Source organism: Megascapheus bottae, chromosome 1, assembly GCF_031878675.1.
Source record: "Megascapheus bottae isolate mThoBot1 chromosome 1, mThoBot2.hap1, whole genome shotgun sequence".
NCBI classification, from domain to species: Eukaryota; Metazoa; Chordata; class Mammalia; order Rodentia; family Geomyidae; genus Megascapheus; species Megascapheus bottae.
The window spans coordinates 53,104,576-53,123,973 of record NC_143509.1 but is presented as its reverse complement, the minus strand read 5'-3'; the positions used below and the strand labels follow the sequence as shown (position 1 = coordinate 53,123,973).

At 37.1% G+C, this 19,398-nt stretch overlaps 1 protein-coding gene across 8 annotated transcripts in view; it reads left to right on the top strand.

The window, feature by feature from the left end:
* The window catches only part of Acap2 (ArfGAP with coiled-coil, ankyrin repeat and PH domains 2), a 131,163-nt gene that overhangs the window by 11,175 nt on the left and 100,590 nt on the right, over positions 1 to 19,398 (top strand). For all 8 annotated transcript variants that reach the window (XM_090344105.1, XM_090344101.1, XM_090344110.1 and 5 more), the window contains exon 2: positions 18,215 to 18,272. In XM_090344105.1, coding sequence (XP_090200231.1) covers positions 18,215 to 18,272 — 58 coding nt within the window. The remainder of the gene's footprint in view (positions 1 to 18,214; positions 18,273 to 19,398) is intronic.

The window sequence follows — 19,398 nt, the reverse complement described above, 5'->3', positions numbered from 1 at the left end:
ATGATTCTCTTCTCCCAAATTGATGACTATAGATCTCATTCTGCTTTATATTTGAAAATATCTCTGGTCTTCTGTGGGAATTTAGTGTTGAGTATAGTCAGAGATAGGTATATTTTTTGACCCTAATTCTGTGTGTTTTTTTAACTCTTGATATTTAGGTCTGATTAAGGGTAATGAAAATTAATAAAATAATTAAAACCCTTTGAATATGTTTATAGTTTAAACTTGTACTTTTCTTGTATGCCAATAAGTAAATACAAAAGTTTGTAGAGTTAGTAATTTAAGTTAGTAATAAAATAGGAAATAAAGATGAAATTAACATAAAGATTGAGGGACTTTATAAGATAAAACAATTGTAGAATTTAACTTGTTGGTAAGGAAAATATGACTAAGTAATTATACTATTAAACATTGTAAAAGTGTAAAATTACTCGTATGTTAATGCAATACCAATATTCTGAAGTTTACAAGAAAGAACAAATAATCAGAACAACGTCCCCTACTGGATTTTAAAATGTATTAATGAAATACAAATATTAATCCGAGATCAGAGAGATGAAAGGAGGATACTTTAAATTACCTTTAAGTAACTGCACAAAGTAGCTTTTGTTTTACAAAGCAGGGTATGAATATAATGCATCTTGATTAATGTTACTCTGAAAGGAGAATTTTTTAGAAAGCCAGAGACAAACTAAAGTATATAAATTTAGTGAATGACAAAGAAGTCATTTCAGCTAAAAAAACAAAAGTAATTACCCGATATTGAAAGACAACTGCCTGTTCAAATTGGAAATATTTGTTTTTTTAGAATCGTTTTTTTTTTTTTTTTTTTTGACAGTTCTGGGCTTGAACTCAGGACCTGTGCACTCACTGTCTTTGGACTTTCTCAAGGCTAGAGCTTTACCACTTGAGCCACAGCACCACTTTTGGCTTTTTCTATGTATCTGATACTGAGGAATTGAACCAGGTCTTTGTGCATGCTAGGCAAGCACTCTGCCACTAGGCCAAACTCCTGGCTCCTACATTCAGTTTTGACTGGAGAATGATTTGGTATTAAAATGTAAGCTTAGGAAGTGGCACTGTGGCTTAGTGGTAGAGCACCAGTCTTTAGCTGAAGAGTTTAGGGACAGCGCCCAGGCCCAGAGCTCAAGCCCCACAACTGACCAAAAAAAAGGAAGCTCAGCTTTACTTCTGCTTGGATTATGTGATGTGATGGGTGTATGCCACCTTGCCTGGAAAAGCATAGATCCTTTTTTTATTTTTATTTTTTTATTATTTGTTTTTTTTTTGCTTTATTTTTTTTATTGTAATTAGTAAAAGGGTTACATGATATTTGCCAGATAGAAGGTGCATTAATTCACATACATTGATACCCTTTCACATGTCTTGGTACCCGTTTCCCTCCACCCCCACACCCCCCACCCAGCATAGATTCTTAAGTTTGCTGGCATGTATGTATATTAAATGACAAAGTATAGTTTACCATTATCAAGTATAAAATACTTCCTTCAATGTTGAATGTGAGTTTCAGTGCAACACAATTATTATATTATTTATAAATTTCTAAATGGTTTGATCTACAAATTTGTTTGAAATTGGTTAACAGTAGGCATATACCAGAGGAAAAAATACCAAATATTGTAGATTTCCAAGGAAATAACTAAATAAGGTATGCATGATACCTTTTGATCTATTTCTCTTCTAGCTTATAAAATCCTGTAATGTTTACTATTTTGAGAATTTTTACATGTATATTCCATGGTCTTAAGTATATTCATCTTGTGTGAACATCATACCCTCCCTTTCTACAAGTGTTTTAATCTTACATGATTACATTATAGCCATTAAACAGTTACACCTGATTTTTTCCTATTACCAGTTGCCAGCAATCATCTTTTCTCTTTGTTTTTGATGCTCTTCAGTGTTGTAGTACATGTCAGAGCTGCCTTTTTTAAATGTTTAACGATATTGTATGTTCCTACTGTGTTAAGCTGCTTATCTATTAATTTGTATGTTAATGGACAATTGGATCTTTTCCATGTTTGTTTTTTGTGAATAGTTCCGTGAACATGGGTATCTTAAGTATTGTTTTCCATTTTTCTGAGTATATACTCCAAAATGGGATTGTTGATTTATATGATAATTCTGAGTCTGTTTGTTTGTTTATTTATTTGCCAGTCGTGGGGCTTGAACTCAGGGTCTGTGCACTGTCTTTGGACTTTTCTCAAGGCTAGTGCTCTACGACTTGAGTCACAGCACCACTTCCAGCTTTTTCCTATGTATGGGGTACTGAGGAATCGAACCCAGGTCTTCGTGTGTGCTAGGCAAGCACTCTACCACTAGACCAACCTCCTGGCCCTGAGTTTTTTTTTGTTTTTGAAGAATCACCATACTGTTTTTTACAGCAGATGTATAATGTTACATACCTGACAGGTGCCAGTGCTGTGTAGCCCAGGCAGCCTTGAACTTGCAGTTTTCCTCCCCTGGCCTCCACAGTGCTAGGTTATAGATGTGTCTTACTATCTTGTGTGTGTGTGTGTGTGTGTGTGTGTGTGTGTGTGTGTGTGTGTGTGTGTTGAGTCTAAGGTAATGTCTTAGCCTGTCCCTACTGTTACAACAAAATACCCACATTCTGGGCAATTTATTACTAATATATACATCTATATAAGTATTTTTTTTTCTTACAGTTCTGGAGACTAGGACATTGTATTCTAGATGGGCAAATTCAGTGTATGGTGAGGGCCGTCTTTGTTTCCAAAGTTGTGCCTTGTTTCAGTGCTCTCATGTGGCAGAAAGTAGAAGGGCAAAGAGAATACAAGAGGGCTCTAGGTACCCACTTCAACCTCTTTTATCGGAGCACTAATCCATTCATGAGATTTGAGCTTCCATGCTTTAATCACTTCCCAAGGCTCCGTCTTCTAATACTAACATATTAAATAATAGAGATACACTGTTTAGTCAAGGGTAGCTTCAGCCTTGTGATTTTTCTGTCTTAGACTCCTGTTAGGATTACAGATGTGTGCCACCATGCCTGACTCCACCATGTTACTTTTAGCCTGTGATAGTACAGTAAATATATCAGAACAGGAGTATAATCTCTTAACGAGATTTGGAAACAGAAAGAAAGGGTCAATGTTCTAGTGTCTTCTTTGAGGAACTCAAATGTTTTAGCCTTCTATTAGGTCTTACCTCCTAAGGATTCCATCACCTCCTAATACTGCTACAGATTGATGAACAAGCTGGGAGGCTTGGGTATTTTAGGGGCATCTCAGATCCAAATTATAATACTGTAGTTAACCTGAGTAGAACTGACAATGCTCTGTTGATAAAGGTGTCTTTATTGCCTTCCTTGTTTCTGGTCTTAGTGGAAAAGCTTTAATATTTTCCCCCTCATAGTACTAAGATTTGAAAGGGCCTTCTATTTGCTAGGCAGGCAGTGTGTCACTTGAGCCTTTCAGCATTGTGTGATTTTTTTTTTTTTTTTTTTTTTTTTGTGGTGGGTCTTGACACTTGAACCCGGCCTGGGCGCAGTCCTTGAACTCTTCAGCTCAAGGCATACCCCTGGACCTGGGTGTTGTCCCTGAGACTTTCATTTCAAGGCTACCTATCCCACTACCCTAGAGCCAAGCCCCATTTCCTGTTTTTCCGAGGTTAATTGTAGGTAAGAGTCTCAGGTCCTTTTGTGCCCAGGCTGACTTTGAACCTTGATCCTCAGATTTCAGCCTTCTGAGTAGCTAGGATTACCGGCGTGAGCCACTGCGCCTGCCTGGCTGCGACTTTTTTTTTGGAAAGCTCTTACTTTATATCCTAGTTTGACCTTAAACTCATGATCCTGCTGCCTCATTCTCCTCAGTTTCTAAGTACAAAGTTTACAAATGTGCTACAATACCTGGTTTTACTGTGAGTTATTGATATGTGGCTTTTACTATGCTGAGGTAACTCTTGTATCCCTCCTTCCCTCTTTTCTTCTCACCTTTCTTCTCTGTCTGTCTCTCTGTCTCTCTTTCTCATTTTTGTGGCAGTCCGGAGACTTGAACTCAGGACTGGGCACTGTCTTTGAGCTTTTTGTGCTCAAGTTTAATACTGTGCCATTTGTGACACAGCTCCACTGTGCTTTTTGACTTAGGTGTCCTGGCTGTGATCTTCAGGATCTTAGCCCCCTGAGTGGTTAGGATTATAGTGGGATTGCTGGATCATAGGGGAGCTCTATGTTGAGTCTTTTGAGAAACCTCCATAATGCTTTTATTTTAACTATTATATTTATTATTGATTTTGTGCGAAGTGTATTCTTGGGCTGGTAATATGCTGTAAAAACTGAATGAAGAATTTTACTATTTCAATGAAATGAGCACATCGTACTGATGTGGTATCATAATGCTAAATGATGGAATATTGAAAACTTTTTACCTTTTGGAAGAGAGAAGCAGTGAAAATTAGAGACAAATGAAAATTAAAGATGTATTTTAACAAAAAAAGTGTGAACCGCTGGTACTCTACCACTTGAGCTACACTTTACTCCTTTATACTTTACCTCCTTTACCCCTATTTTGCTTTTTTTTTTGGCCAGTCCTGGGCTTGAGCTCAGGGCCTGAGCACTGTCCTTGGACTTTCTCAAGGCTAGAGCTATACCACTTGAGCCTCAGCACCACTTCCGGCTTTTTTCTGTGTATGTGGTACTGGGGAATCGAACCCGGGTCTTCATGCATGCTAGGCAAGCACTTTAACCACTAGGCCAAGCTCCCGGCCCCAACTTTTTTTTTTTTTTTTTTTTAAGTTTGTTTGTTTGCCAGTCCTGGGGCTTGAACTCAGAGCCTGAGCACTGTCCTTGCTCTTTTTCCTCAAGGCTAGCACTCTGCCACTTGAGTCATAGCACTACTCCCGACTTTTCTATGTATGTGGTACCGTAGAATCGAACCCAGGGCTTTGTGCGTGCTATTGCTAGGCCAAACTCAGCCCGGTATCCATTCTTTATTTGGTTAGTAGACTAAACTTTATATCCAGGGCATTTAAAAAATTGAATAATCAACAAATTATTGAGTGTTGATTCTGTTCTTACCAGTTATATGTCTATCCAGACTTTGTTTTTGATGTTTGGCTGATATAAAACTAATAAGAAGGGACTGGTAGAGTGGCTCAAGTGATAGAGTAAATGGCCTAGTAAGTGTAAGGTCCTGAGATCAAACCCTAGTACCTCCAAACAAATATGAAGTTAACTAGTAAAAGGAAAATAATATAGGAACTGAATATTGTGAAATCTAGATAAAATCAGGCTTTTCAGGTATCTTTTTGGGTTGGTCAACTTACTCATTGTTAGATGCATTGAGTCACCAAAAAGAGGGCCAAGGGCCAAAGAAGAAGGAAGAATATTTTCTGTAATCTCTTTCTTGATAGGTGACTAATTCTGGTTACCTCTTGGATCATTATATTCTGTATAAAAAATATAGCCTTATAGAAAATAATAGTGAATATGTAACTTTGGGTCTCTGAGTTAGCACTAAAAGAATTGCCCAGGGTGGCTGTGTTATCAGTGCTGTCATATTCACTTTCAGATTTGGATACATGTTTTAATTTGTTTCTTCCTTATATAGCTGTGAAGCTTTTAAAAAGCACTTTTCTCTGGTTGCGGTGGCTCATGCCTCTAATCCTAGCTACTCAGGAGGCTGAGATCTGAGGATCACGGTTCAAAGCCAGCCTGGGCACTAAACAACCTGAGACTCTTTAGATTAACCACTAGAAAACAGGAAGTGGGGCTGTGACTCAATGGGTAGGGCGGTAGCCTTGAGCTGAAGAGCTCAGGGACAGTGCCTAGGCCCAGTAGTAGGGAGGTAGCCATGCGCTGAAGAGCTCAGGAACAGCCCAGAGTTCAAGCCCCATGACCCACCCCCCCAAAAAATAGATAAAAGCGCTTTTCTCTATTTTTAATAACATGAGAAAAATGTAAAGCATAATAAATAACCTAGCTAAGACTAGATATATAATCTAGGTTATATTAGGGCAAAATACACTTCTTAGGTCCTGATCATTTCTTACTCTTGGTTTTTATCCACATAGTAGATGACATCTTAACACTTGGCACTGGGAATGACGTTCTGTTTTAGGAAAGCCCCTCCCTCCTGTAGGAGTTGACTGCATTCTATATCCTCATTAGACTATAACACAGCCCTGTATTTATACAATACATACCTCTATTTAGTATATAGTTCTTTCCAAGTTAAGAGATGTGTTAACTTTCCTTAGCAATGTTAGAAGCAACATTTTAATGCGGCCACTAGAATTGAAAACTAAGGATTATTTGTCTTATTTTTAAATATATGCTATTTAAAGAAAAATATACAATATTTTTACAATATTGTTTTCTGAAGGAGTTTATAGGCTTAATTTGCTCTTGAATGTAGTGCTTTTTATTCTGTAGTTGATTGCATCAGAGTTAAACTTGGAAGCTTATTAAAATCAGACATTCCTCAACCCAGAAGATTCGGCCATAGTCAGTGGAATAAGACCTAGAAAGGTGTAATTTTGAAATGTTCATTAGTTGGGTACAGTTTTCATTTGTTTCAGGAAATTTCTTAGTCTGGTGTCTGGTACCCTTATATACTAATAGATTTTAGTGCATATTATATGCAAATATGCATTAGTTTCTTTGGGCATTAAAGACAGTGGTTATTCAAAATTGACTTTTTTTCTCTCTCTCTTTTTCTCTTTCTTTCCTTCTTTTCTCTCTCTCTCTTTCTTTCCTTCCTTTCTCTCTTCCTTTCTCTTTCTTTCTTTCTTTCTTTCTTTCTTTCTTTCTTTCTTTCTTTCTTTCTTTCTTTCTTTCTTTCTTTCTTTCTTTCTGTTGCTCGGGGGGCTTGAACTCTGGGCTTGGGAACTGTACCTGAGCTCTTCAGTTCAAGGCAAGCACTTTACCACTGGTGCCACAGTGCCATTTCTGGTTTTCTGGTGGTTAATTGGTGGTGAGTTTCATGCCCTGGCTGGCTTTGAACCATGATCCTCAGAGCTCAGCCTCCTGAGTAAGTAGGATTACAGGTGTGAGTCACAGGTGGCTTAATTGCTTTTTTTTTTTTTTATCAGTCATGGGTCTTGAATTCAAGGACTGGATGCTGGTACATACCTGTCATTCTAGCTGTGTGGGAGACTGAGAACAGAAGAATCATTATTCCAAGATAAACCAGGCAGAAAAGTCTGTGATACTCTATCTCACCATAAAGAAGCTTGGCATAGTGACACAAACCTACTATCCTAGCTTTGATGGCAAACCTAAAATAGGCAGATTGCAACCTAGGCACACCTGGACAGGAAGAATTGCCAGCATTGAAAAGTGCTAGTGGTGGACTCAGCAGTAGAATATCTAACAAGCAAAATCTCTTGAATTGAAACCCCAGTACCAATGCATGCATACACGAATAAGCTTAGTCCCCTATAATCCTTGAAAGTGTGTAGCATTCAAGAAGATAAGTAACCAGATTCCTTCACTAACACTTGAAAGTCAATCGAGAAAACCAAAGTAATAAACTGTACCAAAAAAGGGAACATTAATTTTCTTTTTGAGATGCCTGTAGCAGTAGTTCTGCCATAATTATTAAATATGGTCAAACTTATACATACACGAAGACTGATAATCTAGCTGGTTCTCCAGGACCCACAATACAGCTCAATATCTGTGCTTTCTCAATCTTCTATAAAATCAGTATTTATTTCATTCCAATTACTATTACAATTTGCTAACAAATTCTCAAAATTAAAATGAACTTATGTACAAGTCATTTCAAATTGATTTTATTGACTAGATTATACATTTTATCCTACAAATTTAATAAGCTTATCATTCAACAGAAAAAAAATACGACTCATTATTTCTGCTTAAATAATCTAGCTACATTAACCTTACTTAGTACAATTGTACCAACTAAATTACTGAAGAGTCAAGAATACTTACACAGGAAGTGGAGACATGGCTCAAGTGGTAAAGCACCAATTGTGTGCTTAAAAAAAAAAGAGAGTTCTGGTTGCTGCTGCCTGTCATCCTAGCTACTCAGGAAAGTTGAGATCTCAGGATCACTGTTCAAAGCTAGCCCGGGAACAAAAAGTCCATGAGACTCTTACTTCCAACTAATCACCAGAAAACCAGAAGTGGCGCTGTGGCTCAAAGGGTAGAGTGGGTAGCTTTGAGCTGAAGAGCTCAGGGACTACACCCAGGCCCAGAGTTCAAGCTCCATAACTGAAACCCCACCCTCCCCCCAACCCCCACCCCCACCAAAAAAAAAAAATGAGTCAGAGAACATGAGACTCTGAGTACAAGCCATACTAATGGCAAAAATGAAAAACTTTTCTGCTCAGCCTTGCCTCAAACTGTGATCCTCTAAATCTTAATATCCTGAATAAGTAGGATTACAGAGGTGAGCCATTGGTATCAAAACTGCATTCTTTCATATAGTGCTTATTAGTACTGCACAGCATACCATCTAATTCACTTATTTTTAAAAAATATTTTTTATTTCTTTTTCAGAATGGAAGGATCATTGCTTTTAATTCATGTAGTTGTAGCAATAGATTATTTGTTAGAAGAAACAAAGGGAAATTTCAAGTTCCTTAATTTGTTCACCTTGTTCCACTTATTAAGCAATATTTACTTGCTAACTATTTGAACTAGGAATAGATAGCTAAATGGACCATAATGTGTGCCTTGAGACCTTTCATTTTTTTCGTATATTTTTTATTATGATTAATAGAAGGGTTACGTTATATTCACCAGATAGAAGGTGCATTAATTCACATACATTGATACCCTTTCTCATGTCTTGGTCCCCATTTCCCTCTCCCCTCTTGAGACCTTTCAGTCTCAACATGATAACTAATAATTGAGTTACTGTTACATCAACTAGGAATGGTGGTAACACCAATAATCCCAGCACTCTGGAGGTGAGGGGAGGAAGACTGAAAATTGGAGGTCTACCTGGTATACATATCAAAACTATGTGTCCAATAAATGAAGCAACACTAAGAGAAAAATATAAAATAGTGATGTGAAAGATTAAAAAAAAACATTAAGAGGAAACGAGTAACACACCAGGATCTTGAATGGAAAGAACTTTTAGTAAATTGCTGAATGGCAGAGCCTTTTAATGAAAGTAAAGCAGCTGTGTTTATAAAAAGTATTTCATCCCATAAAACCTGCAATTTTACCAGGTCTATAAGTAGGATGTAGAAGGATACAAATTTAAGAGCCTAATGAATAGGTTCATGGTTTAAAGGCAATGTTGAACAGCTTCTCATAATGTCATAGAGAGAACCCTGGGAGGCTGAGTTTGTGATTATTTAACCTGTTGTGATTTGCAGGGTGTCTTGTGCCCAAAGTACTTTAAAAGGATAGTGGAAAACAGCTGTGAAAGCAGGAATATAGCAGGTTTCTGAATGTGATTGTTGGCAGTTTTATTGTAGCTTATCTTCTAGATATCTTTGTACCTTGTTTTTTTTTTTCCTTTTATTGAGACTGTATTGTTAGTCAAGTTTGGTCATCTTGGAAGCATTGCCAGCTACAGTGATTTTTCCTTTTGGAAATCTCTCTCCTCCTTTTGTCTGTATGAAGTCTGCAGTACCATCTTTTTTCTAAAAGTATTACTAAAACCTTTTAATAAGATAGACACTAAAATCGTAACTGCTTTAATTTTGATTTTTAACTCTTTGAAGAATTGAAGTAATCTTCTGATTTTCCTATTAAGTCAAAACCTACCAGTGATAATTCTTGAGAATGGAATGATGTGGAAAGTTAGCTTAAAAATGATTTTGAGGGCCGGGAGTGTGGCCTAATGGTAGAGTGCTTGCCTAGCATGTATGAAGCCCCAGGTTTGATTCCTCAGTACCACATACACAGAAAAAGCCGGAAGTGGCGCTGTGGGTGAAGTGGCAGAGCACTAGCCTTGAGCAAAAAGTGTCCAAGGACAGTGCCCAGGCCGAGTTCAAGCCCCAGGACTGGCAAAAAAAAATTATATATATATATATATATATATATATATGTTTTTTGAGACAAATCTACTTGTGTGTATGCAGTTTTAAGACAGAAAAACCCATAGCTTTTATATTTTGAACCTAGTCAAAGATAGGACTGAAGACAGTATTATGTAGTAAGTTTGTGATTATTTCTTTTCCCCTCTTAATTTTACCTTACCTTCTTTCTCATTGTGGTGATTTTATCCCTCTTAGGTAAACTAGTGTCTTTGCACTGGCTATTTTATCTTTTTTTTCCGGTCATGGAGCTTGAACTTTGGGTTTTGGTGTTGTCCCTGAGCTCTTCAGCTCAAAGTTACCACCCTACCCTGGAGCCACAGCACCACTTGTAGTTTTCTAGTGCTTAATTGGAGATAAGAGTTTCAGGGTCTTTAGTGCCAGGCTGGCTTTGAACCACAATCCTCAGATCTCAGCCTCTAGTAGCCAGGTTTACAGGTGGGAGCTACTGTGCTCAGCTATTTTTTTTTTTTTAAGTGCCACTTGGGTCTTGAACTCAGGGTTCCTGCACTTCTTTGGTTAGTGCTAGAGCTCTACCACTATTTGTGGTACAGTTCTACTTCCTACTCCCAGTCTCTCTTCCTCCCCCCTCCCTCCCCTAGTTAATTGGAGATAAAGAGTATCACAGACTTTCCTGTTCAGGCTGACTTTGAACATAGATTCTCAGATCTCAGCCTCCTGAATAGGTAAAATAAAGGCATGAGTCACCAGTGCATATCATATGATCGAAGTAGATTAGATTTCCTTTAGACAGATTTCCTGCAAATAATGAATGTTTATCACCTCACATGATAAAAATAACTGTGCTTAGTTGCTTTTTACTGTGCAGAGGAAATACTGTAAATGACCACTGAGGTGAGAAGCTGAAGCTTCAGGAAAAGAGCTGCAGTATAACTATTCTTTTGTTTCATAGTTTCTCTCTAAGAATTTAATCTTTAAAAATTTGTCGTCTAGGATTTATAAGATCATTGATATTTGAGTGTTTATGTCACAACCTTGCGATATGATTTGGTGGCATAATCAACTGTTACCATTTTCACTCTCATCATTTTGCTTTGGATGCTCTGAATTGACAGGGGAGCACTCAAGGGAAAAAACAGCTATGATTTTAGCTGCCCACAACCACCCTCTTTAAAAATCATTTTCTATTTGGGGAATGGCAGACTAATGTTAACAATTTACAAAGTAGAACAAATGAAGCATGCTCAGGAGATCCAAGTATGGAGATGGAGAATCTAATTTTTGTTTCCTCCCTCTAAACTGTCTAGCTTAGCAAACAGATTAAAAAACCCCAGTACTTAAAAAAAATCTATATGCATATTCTTTGCCCTTTACCATCTGTATAGGAGAGACTTTAGGAGACAAAAATGAAGCTTTTTAATGCAAAATCTTTTGAGGATTTTTATAATGTATAATTTTAGGAAATTTCTTTTTAAAAGTGGCTTTCTGATGTATGTATTTTGGCAAAAGTTCAAAGGGAACAAGCTATTGATGTGTGGAAATATTTTTTCATTCAAAGTTGTAATTTTATTATCATTTGTATTACAGTTAAATTCTTTTTTTCATATTTTTTTATTGTAATTAATAGAAGGGTTACATTATATTCGCCAGATAGAAGGTACATTACTTCACATACATTGATACCCTTTCTCATGTCTTGGTCCCCATTTCCCTCCCCCCCCACCCCTCATCTTGTTTTCCCCCCTTCCCTATTCAGTTTCAAATAACCAAATACGTATATATCCAATATATCAGATAACAAAGTGAAATACTGTAACAATATGAGATAACCAAGGGACAGCAAAAGAGATGAGAGATAACATAGTACATTACGTTAAGGACATGATGTGTGGAGATTTTATCCTTTTTTGTCCTTTTTTTTTTATGTGATTCACAATGGACTTATTTAGCTATTTTTCTTTCTTTGGAAGAATAGTCCAGAATGGCCCAAGTTGAAGGTTGTTTAGCTAAATGAGAGAATTGATTAGGGATGGTAGTTTTCTTGATGGATGAATACTGGCAGTTCTGAGGATCTAAATGGCTATTCAATAGATAGGCAATTTTAAAGAATCTATTAAATAAAATTAGAAATTCAAGCCAGGCACTGGATAGTTCATAGAATCCTAGCTCCACTGGAGGCTGAGATCTGAGGACTGAGATCTGAATTCAAACCAATGGTGAACTAGTCTGAGACCTCTCTTCAGTCAACCAACAAAGAGCCAGAACTGGAGAGGAGGTGTGGCTCAAGTAGTAGAGCCCCAGACATGGTGCCCAGTGTTCAAGTCCCCATACTATCACATGTACTCAAAAAAACCCAAACATACAGCACCCCATGGAATTCACATGTTAACTTGAAAATCTATTCCCCCCCTCTGTGTGTGTGTGAGATACATTCTCTCTCTCTCTCTCTTTCTCTCTTTCTCTCTTTCTCTCTCTCTCTCTCTCTCTCTCTCTCTCTCTCTCTCTCTCTCTCTCTCTCTCTCTCTCTCTCTCTCCTCTCTCTCCTCTCTCTCTCTCTCCTCTCTCTCTCTCTCTCTCTCTCTCTCTCTCTCTCTCTCTCTCTCTCTCTCTCTCTCTCTCTCTCTCTCTCTCTCGTGTGTGTGTTTGTGTGTGTGTGTGTGTGTTGTGTGTGTGTGTGTTGTGTGTCTCGTGTGTGGGCCTGGGTTCTCTCTCTGAGCTCTTTAGCTCAAGGCTACCGTTCTACCCCTGGAGCCACAGCACCACTTCCCATTTTCTAGTGGTTAATTGGAGATAAGTCTCAGTCTTTAGTGCCCAGGCTGGCTTTGAACCTTGATCCTCAGATCTCAGCCTCTTCAGCTAGGATTACAGGTGTGAGCCACCACACCTGGCTCCTTGGACACTTTTTTTTTTTTGATTGGTCATGGGGCTTGAACTCTGGGCCTGAGCACTTTCCCTGAGCTCTTCAGCTTAAGGCTACCCACTCTACCCCTGGTGCCACAGCCCCACTTCCCCTTGGACACTTTTTGGTCAAACTAGCACTCTGTTACTTGAGCCACTGCACCACTTTGGACTTTTTCTATATATGTGATACCAAGGAATTGAATCCAGAGCTTCGTGTACACTACGAAAGCAGTGTACCACTAGGCTATGTATGCTCCCAGCCCCTCATGGTCTATCTTAATCAACTTTTATTAAAGTGTGAAAGCTGTCATAGGCAGGATGGAAATTAATAAGCTTGCATGTGTTTTTATAAAACTTTACTGACACTGAGACTTGGATTTCATATAATTTTAAAATGTTTTTTCTTGGATTTTTTTTCCCCCAAACCATTTAAATATGAAAACCATTTTTAGTTCATAGCTATTTGAGCGGGCTTATAGACCAAACTTGCCTATGGGGCTATAAGTTGCCAGCCCTTATGATTTTGCTGTTATCTTTTTTCCCATTCCATTCCTTCCTCCCTCCCATACTCTCTCATCCTAATATTTACCATCCTCCTTTTAAAAATTTTACTTTACTGTTTAATTATATATTTTCTTTCAGCTTTAATAGCTGGGTCTCCAAGGCAATCCACCAGCATTGGCTTTTATAGCTCCTTTAAATGGTTTTTTTTTAAAAACTCATTTTACAGATGAAAATGTTTCAGTAAGACAACATTGGACTAGAGAAGGGAATGGTGGAACAAAATTTGAACTGAGACAATGCTTTTTTTTTGGCCTGTTCTGGGGCTTGAACTCAGGGTCTGGGCACTGTCCTTGAGATTCTTTTGCTTCAAGGCTAGCATTCTACCACTTGAGACACAGCACCACTTCTGGCTTTTGCTGTTTATGTGGTACTGAGGAATCATATCCATGGCTTCATGTATGCTAAAGCAGGCATTCTACCTCTTAAGCCACATTCCCAGCCTGAGACCATGCTTTTTTAATATTCGACCCTGTATTTACACTAAGAAATAGTCGCAGTAAACTAGGCTTCTGGCTGCCTTAGACAATAGCTGCCTAATCTGTTGCTATAAATTTTTCATATATAGCATTTATGAATAACAGAATTTTAGTTTTGTAAATATCTATTATTATAATGTTTTTATTGTTGTGTCAGTATTGTGGCTGCTATTCTACAATTTCTTTTCTTTTTTGCCAATCCTGGGGTTTGAACACAGGGCCTGGGCACTGTCCTTGGGCTTTCTCAAGGCTAGAGCTCTACCACTTGAGCAACAGCACCACTTCTGGCTTTTTCTATGTATGTGGTACCAAGGAATTGAACCCTGGTCTTCATGCATGCTAGGCAAGCACTCTGCCACTAGGCCAGACTCCCAGTCCCTGGTATTGTACTATTTAGGCCATTCCTTTACCTGGCTTTCTAATTGTTCAATTGGAGATAGAGTTTCTTAGACATTTTTTTCCTACACTGGTTAGGTTTATAGTCACCTCTTATACTCAGCAGAATTTTATTTTTGAACAGAAAAGTGGAATGTTGAAATAAAGGCCCTTAAAGGCTAGATGTTACTTTGAATAAAAAAAGACTGTTTTAAAGTGGACAGGTAAAAAACAGTTATTTGTCTTGTACATAAACTTATACCTTTCTTTAAAATTTTGTTTCACAAAAGTAAATTTGTAGACATGAAGGATGAAGTAAGGTTGATGATTACATGAAATTTCTATCAAACTATAATAAGTTAGGAAGTGACGCTGTGGTTCAAAGTGGTAGAGCACTAGCTTTGAGCTGAAGAGCTCAGAAACAGTACACAGACAGACAGACAGACAGACACACACACACAACCTATAAGTTTAGTAGAAACCAAAAATTACATCAAATTTTAATCTGTTCATCTGAACAAAAAATTTGAAAATTGGTGGGCCGGCAGTATGGTCTAGAGGTAGAGTATTTGCCTAGAATGCATGAAGCCCTGGGTTTGATTCCTCAGTACCACAAATACAGAAAAACCAGCAGTGGTTCTGTGTCTCAAGTGGTCAGAAAAGTAGCCTTGAGCAAAAGTGCTCAAGGACAGTGTCTAGTCCCTGAGTTTAAGTTCCAGGACTGGCAAAAAAAAAAAAAAAAAAGGAAAGTGGAAAATTGAATCAAGATAAAGATTAAATTGTAAATGTGCATTACTCTGGGGCTGCTCAGCCTCGTGAGACAAGGGAACAATGGTAGCAACATGAACCAGGTGCTTTAGGGGTCACTCAGGAGAGAGGGAGAGAGGGAGGTTCCAAGGTGAGCCTCTTGACCGGGCCTGAGCACTGTCCTTGAGCTATCTCATGGCTAATGCTCTACCACTTGAGCCACAGAACAACTTCTGGCTTTATTCTATGTGGTGTGAAGGAATTGAACCTGGGGCTTCATTCCTGCTAGGCAAACACTCTATCACTAGGCCATGCTCCTAGCCCCAAGGTGAGTAACTTCTTGAGGTGGTGATATCAGAACTAATTTTCTTTATTAACTTTAAAATTACTTGAAATGCAGTTGTTGAACATAGTAAAACAGTGCAGAAGCATAATGAATTTAATAATAAAGTGACTCCTTATGTATATTTTCTCCTTTCCAATACCTATTCTTCAGAGTTGTAGTTAACACAGTGGTAGCATATGTGTTTAAATATGTTCCTATGTATACTTCAACAGTTTTTCTTTTCATAAGGTTAGGCTCACACACTGTACATCATTCTGTGACTTACTTCCCCCATGTAATCTGTCATGTATATATTTCTATACTAGTATTGAATTCCAGGATTCAGGCTATGCTTCTGCCTCAACTGCTCTAGGGCTGAGATTATACATGTGCACTTCAACCATATTTTAAAATATCCTTGGCTGGGTACAGTGGCTCAAGCCTGTAGGGCCTAGCTTCTTGGGAAGTAGAGATAAGGCGATTGAGCTTGTTGGTTTATTACCTACGCATGATAGTTTGTGAGACTGCATCTTACCCAACTGTTGGACATGGAACTGCATGCTTGTTAAGTACATGGGAAGTAGAATGGCTGGGCACAGAGAAGTACCTGTCTTCCCATATGTACCCTTGCATCAAACAAGACCCTACCTCAAAAATTAATGCAAAAAGGAGCTTGGAACATTAGTTCAAGTGGTAGAGTACCTGCTTAAGAAGAACAAACCCCTGAGTTCAGTTCCCAGGACAACCAGTCAACCAGCTATTGCCCCAAAACTTGTTTTCTTATGTAAGATGAATGTAGATTTATTTACATTATTCTTTTGTAGGATATTCAGGGTTATAGTCAAGTACAGTGAATGGTCTAGGGGACATTTTTGTTTTCATATGGAGTAAGTTGAAATGGTTTGTAGGTGAAGGTGTGGTAATTAAAGTAAAAGGAAAAGCTTTTCTGGATAAAGGAATTGTATGTATTTTGAAAAACACTGCTGAAGACAATAGCCAATTGTTGGTCAAGGCAGTGTTTCTCCTGTGATGAAGATTTATGCTATTCGTTGTTTCTTACCATATGTTGGGGCAGTTCTTCACTGAATAATTTATAGTTTGCTATTTTATTTTTAAATTTTTATTGTAATTAATAGAAGGGTTACATTATATTTGCCAGACAGAAGGTACATTTCTTAACAATCATTGCTACCCCTACTCATGTTTTTGTCCCCATTTCCCTCCCCACCCTCACCCCTCATCTTGTTTTCCCCCTTTGCTATCTTATTTCAAATAAACAAATAAACATATATACAATATATCAGATAACAAGGTAAGATGAGAAATAACATAGTACATTAAGAACAATAGTCACACCTTACATGGCTCTTTTTTTTTATTTTTTTTTATTGTAATTAGTAAAAGGGTTACATGATATTTGCCAGATAGAAGGTGCATTAATTCACATACAATGGCTCTTGTTTCTATATCTTGGAGGTCCTTTCATTTAGCCTCATCCCATATGGCCTTATGTATCTAGGTTTTTTTTTTTAGGACTTTATTAACATTGATTTTTACATCATATTTTAAATGACGGGTTTAACAAACAAGTGTTCAAGAAGGGAATCTCTATATACAATCACTGGGATTCAGTATTTAGAACTTAATCAGAATTAGACTAAGAGTTTGTATGTCATAGAAACATTAATTTATGAAATAAAACATTATGTCTATAGAGTCATAGGTTTTTATGTCTATATAGTTATGTTTATATTTCCATTACCATGTCCATAGCTTTGGGTATGCGGATATTGAGTCCTCGCTCTTATACTCTTTGGATTTAATAGCCACATATTAAGGATACCATGCGCCTTTTGTTCCTTAGGTCTTGACTTGTCTCACTGAACATGTTCAGTTTGCTTTTTAGTTATGGAGATTTAAAAGCTTTAAAAGATAAATGTCACCAGATTTAGAAGTAGAGCCACAGCTGTTAGATTATTCGAAATTGACAGGAGTGAAATAGGTAGCTCTGGAAATAGCTTGAGTCTTAGTGTTTTTTGCTTTGTTTCACTGCCTGAGACTGTCTTACTCAGGATTTGGAATAGTTTGTGGGAGGCTCATTTCTCCCCACTATCAGATTAAGTTAATTTTTAGTTACTTCTTAGTAAAAACCTCTTGTTTTTATTTTTCTGAGTTATCTCTAAGTTTCTTTGGTTGTCTGTAATGTAGTTGTTGGGCACTTAGGCTTTCTTGGCTAGGAATCTGATTTCAACTTTTAATATTTTCTATTTAGATTTTTGTTAACGTGGAATTTTGGGTGATATTACTTGATTAATAGCTTTCTGGATGTGAATTTAGCATTTGTTTACAAACTTTTAATCATCTAAAAATACATACAGAAGCTAGGAGCTAGTGGCTCCCTCCTATGAATCCTAACTACTCAGAGGCTGAGGTCTAAGGATTGTGGTTTGAAACACGTGCAGGCAGGAAAGTCCATGAGACTCTTACCTACAAATTACTATCAAAAAAGCCTGAAGAGGAGCTGTGGCTTAAGTGGTAGAGAGCTAGCCTTGAGCAAGAAAGCTCAAGGATTGTGTTCAGGCATTGAGTTCAAGCCTTAGAACAGCACTACAAACTACGCAAAAGTTTTAATTACTGTTGTTAATTTGAATAAGGTTAATGCTTTTATTAAATCAGCCTAATAAAACTTCTCATTGTCTCAAACAAAAGTTCTGTGTCTGATATACTACATGATTGTGAAGTATTTCTTCCTCATGAAATTCTTTATGTAAAGTAGAATTGAAAACTATATCTTTATTTAAAGTTATTATTCAAGAATATGCATTTAAATGGATGAAAATTTACTTATATTTAACTTTTCTAGGGCTGCTTTGGAAGAAGTAGAAGGAGATGTGGCAGAATTGGAACTGAAGCTTGATAAGGTAATTTTTAAAGAATTTTAAAACAGTAATTCTTGTTTTCCATGAATAATGATTAGTATCTTCAATCATACTGTAGGTAGTTCATTTTAATTTACATCTCTATTAGGATAAATGCTATTCAGTTTTACACGTGAAAAAATTAAGGATAGAGATGCTGAGTAGCTTATTTATTAAAAATTAGAATCTTAAGTGCCAAAGCAAGAATTTGTAAGCACATCTGACCTAAAGGTTTATTAAGTGTCTTGTGGGTTGAATTTATCCTTTTTGATGTTTACTAGATTTTACACATAACATTGGTCATCATTTATTATAAATTTATATATATGATCTGGTTCATATATAAAAGTTTAAAATACTCTTTTAATTTTTTTTTTGTTGGTCATGGGTCTTGCACTCTGGGCTTGGGTGCTGTCCCTGAGCTTGTCAGCTCAAGGCTAGTGCTCTACCATTTGAACCACAGCACCACTACTGGGTTTTTTGTGGTTAATTGGAGATAGGAGTCTCTCAGACTTTTTGTGCCTGGGCTAGCTTTGAATGACGATCCTCAGATCGCATCTTCCTGAGTAGCTGGGATTAGAGGCATGATCCACTGGCACCTGGCATTCATTCCATTTTTAAGAAAATCAGATATGCTTACTAATTGCTGCAGCCATATTTTATATAAGGATAAATGTACATTATCTTGCTTCTATATTAGTTGTTGACAGTATTTTTTTGGCTATCTAGTCAAGAAGTCTGCCACATACCAGACAGATAATGAACAGGCATGGTTTCTGATATTTATTCATTCCTCTTCAACTATTGTTAGCTAAATCTCCTTAAATTTCTAGAGATAAACCATAGGCATATATTTGGAATACCTTTTTAGAAAAAATGATTTCTATTTGTATAATTTTTTTCCTTTTTTATTAAAGAGTTTATTAACATTGATTTTTACATCATTTCAAATGACATGGGGAATTTATATAATCACTGGCACTTAGATTTTAGAACATAATTAAAATTAGGCTGAGGGTTTATATGTCATAGGTACATATTAATCTTATGTAAGAGAACATTATGACTCTATAGAGTCATAAATTTTTGAGACTATGTAGTTGTGTTTGTATTTCCAATACCATGTCCA